Source organism: Stylophora pistillata, chromosome 2 (assembly GCF_964205215.1).
Source record: "Stylophora pistillata chromosome 2, jaStyPist1.2, whole genome shotgun sequence".
NCBI lineage: Eukaryota > Metazoa > Cnidaria > Anthozoa > Scleractinia > Pocilloporidae > Stylophora > Stylophora pistillata.
This window is the reverse complement of record NC_142520.1, coordinates 2,878,157-2,886,337: the sequence shown is the minus strand read 5'-3', so window position 1 is coordinate 2,886,337 and position 8,181 is coordinate 2,878,157. Positions and strand designations below refer to the sequence as shown.

At 39.0% G+C, this 8,181-nt stretch overlaps 1 protein-coding gene and 1 non-coding gene across 3 annotated transcripts; both read right to left on the bottom strand.

Annotated features, from left to right (window-relative positions):
- Positions 1-493: 493 nt before the first annotated feature.
- LOC111326589 (protein ABHD13) lies at positions 494-8,172 on the bottom strand. Of its 2 annotated transcripts, XR_015997063.1 has the most exons (6): positions 7,341-8,172; positions 5,452-5,699; positions 4,920-5,024; positions 3,949-4,056; positions 2,936-3,140; positions 494-787 (listed from the first exon to the last, which is right to left on the bottom strand). XR_015997063.1 is itself a non-coding variant. In XM_088750370.1 (5 exons), exons 1-5 carry the CDS (start codon positions 7,879-7,881, stop codon positions 3,018-3,020), a joined length of 1,125 nt encoding a protein of 374 aa, XP_088606496.1. In that variant the 5' UTR covers positions 7,882-8,172; the 3' UTR covers positions 2,934-3,017. The 2 variants fall into 2 exon arrangements, 1 of the variants encoding a protein (XP_088606496.1); XM_088750370.1 differs by lacking the exon at positions 494-787 and having other exon boundaries at positions 2,934-3,140.
- On the bottom strand, positions 4,180-4,252 carry Trnat-ggu (transfer RNA threonine (anticodon GGU)). Its single transcript has one exon. It is a non-coding gene; the product is annotated as a tRNA-Thr (tRNA).
- Positions 8,173-8,181: the final 9 nt, after the last annotated feature.

Sequence of the window (8,181 nt, the reverse complement as noted above, 5' to 3'; positions counted from 1 at the left end):
TGAAATACATATATATGAAATACATATATATGAAATACATATATATGAACTTTTTTTTTTTTTTTTTTCAGGTCTGATTTTCACTATTGCTTAAATAGTGCTTTACTGCGAAGGATCGTGCACATATACGTTTCATAACCGCAGTTCATATATATGTATTTCATATATATTTGTTGTTTGATTTATCATCTACGGGTTTATGTCGAATTAATTTGATGGCCTGCTCCCAGTTGGCTTGTTAGCTCAATTGGTAGAGCGCTGCACTAGTATCGCAGAGGTCAGTGGTTTGAATCCCGTACAGGCCTGAATTTTTTTCAGGTCTGATTTTCACTATTGCTTAAATAGTGCTTTACTGCGAAGGATCGTGCACATATACGTTTCATAACCGCAGTTCATATATATGTATTTCATATATATTTGTTGTTTAACATAAAATGTGATAGTATTCAGTCTAGAATTGCTGGTACACTACAAAAAAAGTTTCAACCACAAGTTCTATGATGTATTCCTTTTATTTATTGCTTTGACTCATACTCAGCCTTGGAATGAAAAGTTGAATTTACAGATTGCAAATTCCGATGGAGGAAAGTCACACCGTCTTAAGACTCATGGATTCAACTGATACTAATAAACAATTCACCTATTTGCCACGATGGATGCAAAAGCAGTCGAACAGCCCTTCACCTTCAACCAATTAAACCATTTTAAATTGAGACTCCCCCCTTGTCCAACTAACAACTCCCATAGACTTAGTGCTTACTGTCCAATTCATTGGAACACAAAACTACCGTATTTCTTCACCTATAAGCCGATCTCGGCTATAAGCCGAGACCCTGACTTTCAGGGTCTTTACGCTACACTCAAGCTGCCCAAAAAAAAAGGTAAAACCATCGGCTATAAGCCGAGAGCGAAATTATTGATTGTAACTGGCCATTTGAGCAAGCGAACCTCACGGAAAACATAAGAAATTGACTCACTAAACACAAAACCTAATGAATTACAATAAACACAAAAGAAAAAAAGCGAACCAATCAAGAGATATGAATATCAATTGATCCAACGAACTGTATAAATACTACCACGCGACAACAGATTAACCACAACAACAATAATAATCTCAGTTAAACGTTTCAAAGTATCAATCTATCGAGTATACCTTTCGTCGCTGTCACTTTTTATCATCATGCCTAAAGCACGCCGTTCCTCGTATAGTATGGCTTTCAAGATAAAAGTTATCGCGGAAGCTGAAGCGGTAGAAAACAACTCGGAAATCGCTCGAGAATATGGACTAAGCGAGTCCATGGTACGACGCTGGAGAAGAGACCAGGCGACTATTCTTTCCGGAGAGCTGAAGATGTCTGCAAAACGTGCGACGATGGGCCGTTTCACTCCGAAATATCCCGAACTAGACCAGCAAGTGATGGAGTGGTTTTCACAGCAAAGAGAACAAGGTTGGTATTTACTTTTCTGTCTAAAATTTTAAGAGTTTTTGAAGAGTTGAATGATATCGTCTTTCAGTGCGTGGGAAACAGAGACTTTGATTGGTCAGAAATATGTTGTTGTCATGACAATTTCATAACATGTCACGAAAAGAGTGCTGCAGTCACGAATCTACGGTTATCTCGCAGCAAAATAAGATTGTTATTTTATTTTTCGTAGGTATTGCGGTGAGTGGATTGATCCTTCGCCTTAAAGCTAAAGAGCTCTCCGATGATCCTGCTTTCAAAGCTTCCCGTGGATGGTACGAGAAATGGAAACGACGCCACTCGGTCAGCATGCGAACCAAAACAACTCTGGCCCAGCGATTGCCCGCCGATCTCGAAGAGAACATTGTGTGCTTTCATCGCTTCGTCATTGCAGCAAGAAGACGCGCCGACTACCCTTTATCCCGCATCTACAACATGGATGAGACACCCATGCGTTTTGAGCTGCCATCGAACCGAACACTGGAATTCAGTGGAAGCCGAACAGTGCCAGTAAAATCTTGCGGAGCGGAAAAGCGGAGCTTCACCGTCGTTCTTGCTGTTGCTGCCGATGGAGCAAAGGTGCCACCGAAAGTCATCTTCAAAGGCGTCCGTACACCGAGAGATCTGGTTGTGCCGCATCCTCTTCGTGTTTCCTTCCATAAGAAAGGGTGGATGGATGAACAGGGCATCCGAGAATGGATTCGACAGAGTTTGCCCCGTGCCGAGCGTTCCCTTTTGGTGTGGGACTCATTCCGAGCTCACTTGACCGATTCCGTGAAAGATGACCTGAAGCAGCGAAACATTGACGTCGCAGTTATCCCTGGTGGCCTAACCCCGGTTGTACAGCCCTTGGATAAGTGCCTAAACAAGCCATTTAAAGATAATGTGCGCCGAAAGTACTTGGCGTGGATGACATCTGGGCCATTTGAGTTTACCCCAGCTGGGAAGAAGAAGGCGCCAAGCAGAAATCTTGTCCTCAGGTGGATCAAGGAAGCATGGGCAGAGATACCCGAAGAGATGGTTGTCAAATCCTTCAAGACCTGCGGTATTTCCAATGCCTTGGACGGAACAGAGGACGACGTGGTCTACTCTGAGGAAACCCCAGAAGTAGATGATGAATACATAGAAGAGAACGAGTTCGACACAGACAGCGAAAACGAAACGGATGGCGAGTAAACCATTGGGTTGAAAGCCCTTGCACGTATCCGTCAAACGGCTCCTTTAGGAGCCACCAATTTCATAAAAGTGAATAACCAATATTCAGAAGTTATTTTTGTTGTGTTTTATTACTTCTGCTTCATTGCTAACTTGACTACAAGCCGGGGGGGTAAAGTTATTCAGCAACTGTATATTTTTAAAATGTAAAACCCTCGGCTATAAGCCGAACCCCGTTCTCCGTGAAAAATCTCCCAAAATTTTGGGTCGAAAACTGAAAAAATCGCTCGGCTTATAGGTGAAGAAATACGGTATGTCAAAAATAACCTTTATCTATGGCTGGCATTGTTATTTATATTTCACTCGACTATGGTACTTCTTCATTCTTATTTTGAATTAAATATCTTCAGTGCGGCTGTGTACATTGAGAACAGCTGAGGTGGAGGGGCCCCCAGGAACGTTGGGGTTCTCTTTTAAAATTGGTGGTCCAATCACACCAGCTTCTCTAGCTTGATGAACCTGGTTGAAAAAATAAAAGGTCAGTGTGTACAACAATAACCATAAAAACTTAATTGAAAGAAGGTGTGTGACCAATTCACCTCTTAGCTGGATTATTTGAAAGCAATCACCAGCCCTAACATTACGAATTAAATATCCCTTTCCAAAAAGTACGTTTTACTAACAATTTTCTGTAGAGTTTGGTGTATTTAGGTAATTGTAATTTCTATCATGAAATTGAAACCGCGCCCCTCTCCTTCCCCTGAGCCCTTTGGTACATAAATTGTGAAATTTGTAAATTTGATCCCTGAGTTGATGTCTCGGATATTTTCAATCTGGAAACTGCAGGGAGCTCATCTATTGAATTCCTATGCCTCACATGAGAGGAGATTTTACTGCCCTGCCCCCAATCACTGAAAAGTAGAAAAAAGCAAACCAACAGAAAAAAAAAAAAAAAAAGAAAGTTATTTACCAGTCCAGGTTGATCCATATCTGTGCCCCAGGTCTTGAGTATGGCTCTTGGTCTGTACCCCTGGGCCATACTCAAGACTGGGGCACAGTTTTTCCCCATAGGGATCTCCTGCCTAGTAAATAACATCCTTGCATTCTGCACACTTCTAGGATCTGTCGTCAGCAAAGTGGAAAGTCAAAAGCATCATGGGAGCAAATCACCATCTTTACAGGCTAAGGTAAAAGACCTGCCAAGTCCTGAGCAAAATCATTTTTTTTCATCTGTGTCCCTAAATGTGGGTTAATTTCCTAACTCTTATTTAAAAGTACTTCAACTAAGAAACAAGAATATATTAGGCAATTGTCCTCAAGCAAGTACCTCACATAAAAATCTTGCAATTCCATCAAAATACCCATAGCATTGCCACGTTTCATTGTGTGTTCCACGATCAAAGCATTCCATTTTCTTAAGACAGGATCCTGATGCCTGAAAAAGTACAAAAAAAAAAAATGAGTTAACTTTTTGTAATCTGTTCCACAAATGTATGAAAGTGATCCCTGCAGTAATAAACCCTTGTGTAGTGATGGAAATAAGGCCTGAAAAAAATCCAGACCTGTCTGGGATTTGAACCCATGACCTATGCAATACCAGTGCAGTGCTCTACCAACTGAGCTAACAAGCCAACTGGGAGCTGGTCATTATGTTGGTTCACATCAAACCCATCAAGGTGATATAAACCAATGAATTTTAAATATAAGAAAATCCTATACCTGTACTGCAGTTTTGTGAAATGTATGAAAGCGATCCTTGCAGTAATAAACCTTACTTATGTAGTAGTGGAAACAAAGTAGAAACATTTTGAAACTTTTTTCGGCTGCCTGCACCTCTTGAAATTTATTACATATTACATATTATTACATATTTACATTTATATAGCGCAGACTTCTATGTGGATATATTCAGTTGCGCTTAACAATATAGTAAGGTTGAGATCGGATGTCAGCATTTTTATCAGGCGCCTCTGGCAGCCGCTTCAGTCCATGTAGCGATCTCACCTCCCCACCCATCCCACCCCGGGGACGACATCCACTACACAGTAATCTCGTGCATGGGAAATTTACGTCTTCTACCCCTAACCCTTCAGGAGATGGGACCTACGGCTTTATGTCTTACACGAGAAGACAAAGCAATGTGAGTGAAGCGTCTTGCTTAAGGACAACATCATGCCCCAGCCAGGACTTGAGCCCAGGCCAATGGACTCAGAGTCCAGCGCACTGACCACTGGACTACTCACACCTCTGATAGAGACTGTTAAAGTGAGAGGAAGATCATGGTTGATCAAAACGAACCTTATAGAGGCTAGTCATCATTCTTGGAGGGATCAGTTGATCAGCCAATCCAGACAGAAAAAGGGTTGGAACTCTTGACTTGCGGATCTTCTTCAAAGAATCAAACTGCAAGACATAAGTATCAAACAGAGTAAATAAATATTAACTAAAGGTGGCAAATTTCTAAAAAAAAAAAAACTCTGGTGCCAAAGTAGTGGGGGTATTGTGAGAGAATTACTAGCTTTACCAATTAAGTTGACTCTTTAAGTGTTAGCCCTTGGCCTGAGCAAAAGACCCTGCACAAAGTATGTAGGCCATAAATTCAAGGGGGGGAAAGTAAGTTATGGACTGAGAAAACAAGGTTGGTTCTATTTTTATTTTATCTCTGGATTCAAATTGAAGGGGAAATTTCAATTCAAACAAACAAACTTTTGAATTTAGCAGGCACACAGTGAAATACAGCCTGCTAAATTGACCAGTCATAGCACACGTTTTAACTGCAAAAATTTACTACAGGCTGTTACTACTGGGTTAGAACCACTCATTGAATTACCTTGTTTCTAAAGCAGAAGTAAGGCAGTTTACCAAGCCCATTAACAAGCTGATTGGCCATGCTTGGAATACTCGTAAATGTGTTCTCCACAATCAAAGCAAATGCTTTATCCAGATAAAGTTCATTTGATGCCAGAGCAATTGCCACTGCCCCACCCAAGGAACGTCCAAATATAACAATTTTATTTGTGTCTATATCAGTCCGCGATAACAGATAAGAAAAAGCAGCTTCTGAGTCCAACTCAAACCCTGCAATAAAAAAAAAAAATTAATCCAACATTTACCTGTTAACTCTTTAACTCCTGTGAATGACCAAACCAGAATTTCTCCTGACAATATCAATGCAATACCAGGCAGACAAGTGATGAGAATAAAGATGAATATCACTTAAGGGATTACAAGTTGATTCAATATTCTCTGAGATAGCATGATAAAAATTATGTGGAAGAATAAGGAGAATTACTAATGAGATGTGGGAGTAAGGGGATAAAATAATTTTTGTGCTTGTAGAACAGCTACCAGTTAGGATCAATAATAATATACAAAAGAAGCCCACTAAAAAACTTTTTAAAAGAGTACTTTTCTTACATTACCTTTCTTAGCACTGATTAATGTCTTCATCTGACCATGTTTTATTTACACATTTGTTGTTTGAGGTGTGATTTCTATTCCCTTTCTTATATTTGTATCTTATGTTTGTATCGCCTCTTTTACTATATGAAAAAATGTAATTTAACATAAAGGGTATTGAATTAGCTTGCTATATTATGCCCTTCTCCATCCTCTTATCTTTCTTGTAAATTATTCAATTGGATTCTAATTTGTTAAAATGGGGGAAAAATAAGATACAAAAAAATCAAAAAAAAAATCAGTAATATTAAAGACTGTTGTAGAAAATCAACCCATGAAAGGAAATGACATACACATGTATCTTATAAAACTAAAACCTAAAAAGAATCAATTCTCCTTGTTACTGCAGAGGAAATGAATAACGAAAATTATGGATACTATGGATATTGATGTTATGGTGTAAAAGGCTAAACCTTTTCATTCCCACGATCTCAGTAGGAATTCTCCTTACTGTCTGTCATACAGTTCTTATGATGTAAGTTTGGAGAATTTGGTATTTGATTAACTAATCATCCCCTGCTTAACATCGTTCTTTATTCTCATCACTTGACTGCTTGATATTGTATTGATAATGTAAGGAGAAATTCTGTGTTGATCACTCAAAAGAGTTAAAGAGTTAAAGTGGGTAAGATTCTATAGCAAATGTAGTGTTGTGTCAGAGGGGGGTACAATGGGATAATTTGGTTTTCTACACTTGAGTGATAATTAACAATTATTCAGCGAGCACGCATTGGATATGAGATGATAGATAGCTGACGAGGCACATAGTGCCAAGTTGCTATAATCATCTAATATCCAACAAGCGTGAGTGGAATAATCGTTTTATTAAAAACATTAAATTAAATTGACTGTTGATCAGCGAAAGCTCAGATTTGTGAAACATTTTACTTTTTACAGCAGTGTAAGACTTCATTCAATTAATTTGTATATATTTCAACAATGCTGCTGAAGGACAACATGAAAAGATTAGTAAATATTCAATTTTATTAAATTTTTTAGCTCCTGTTTAATTTTAAGCTGACACATATGCTTACCATATTTTTAGATTACGGTATATTGGCTCATATACCATAATGGCTAAGCCAATAAAAAGTCTTGAATTGCATTATCCAATGATCCAGTTTTTAATTATGTGTATTGGCCACCATAAAGAGTTTCTAAAGATGACATTTCCAGCATTAGCCCTATATCAGATAATGCTCCAAACTTCACCTTTAGAAACTCTTTATGGTGGCCAAAATACATTATCAACTACCTTACCATGTTCACTGGGAGAGCCCTCACTCTTTCCATATCCTCTGTACTCCACCAATAATATATTGCAACCACAGTAGTTATGCCAGCTCCTTGCATTAATTAGTCTGTGGCCGACATTTCCTGCATTTCCATGAAAAAACAACACGGTGGGAACAGAGCTCTGAAACTGAGGTGTTTGTTTTATAAATATAGCGTTAATATTCACGCCATCTTGTGTCTTGATGAACAAATTTTCGAATGGCAAACCCAGGACAGCAGGGTTCTGGACATACACTCTTGATGTGACAGGTTGTTCCGGGAAGTAAAGCAAAGTGTCTTGATAATGGTACAGGGCGCCAAACACTGCTGCTGTTAACAACAAAAAGCTGACAACTCCTCCGTATAACCAATAAAGAAGAAGAAGCGTTAGCATGGCCGCACTGCATGCTCTCCAGAACCGAAGAATAAGGTGCAAAACAAGTTTGCCAATGTTCTCGATCGTTTTAAATCCAGTGTGTTCAATAGATTGCTTAGTTCTTGGCATCGTTGAATCAGCTTCAGACATCAGGAATAACCTTTCAATTGTGAAACGTAGGCTTCTTAATTCCAATCAACATACAAAGGAAATTATAAACTTCACACAAATCCGAGCGACACGAATTAATTTTTATACGGAAAACAGGTGAGTTTTAGGGAAGATAATATGTAGGATTTCCTCAGCCATACACATGGAACACCTGATCATTATGAATCTTGATATTCCCGGATTAGTCGAGACAAGAAAAAGAAAAACTTCTGACACTCCGAAACCGTAGAACTCGTCAAAGTCGCCATGTTCTTCTTCACTCATCTATGGAACCCAGGA

What these genes read in the sequence shown, in the direction of transcription:
- LOC111326589 (XM_088750370.1), bottom strand. Translation starts at nt 7,881, where the DNA reads ATGTCTGAAGCTGATTCAACGATGCCAAGAACTAAGCAATCTATTGAA. An exon ending in GGGCTCTCCCAGTGAACATG is followed by an intron (nt 5,700 to 7,340) that starts GTAAGGTAGTTG and finishes TTTTTATTGCAG; the next exon opens with GGTTTGAGTTGGACTCAGAA. An exon ending in TTGCAAGATTTTTATGTGAG is followed by an intron (nt 3,141 to 3,948) that starts GTACTTGCTTGA and finishes TTTTTCAACCAG; the next exon opens with GTTCATCAAGCTAGAGAAGC.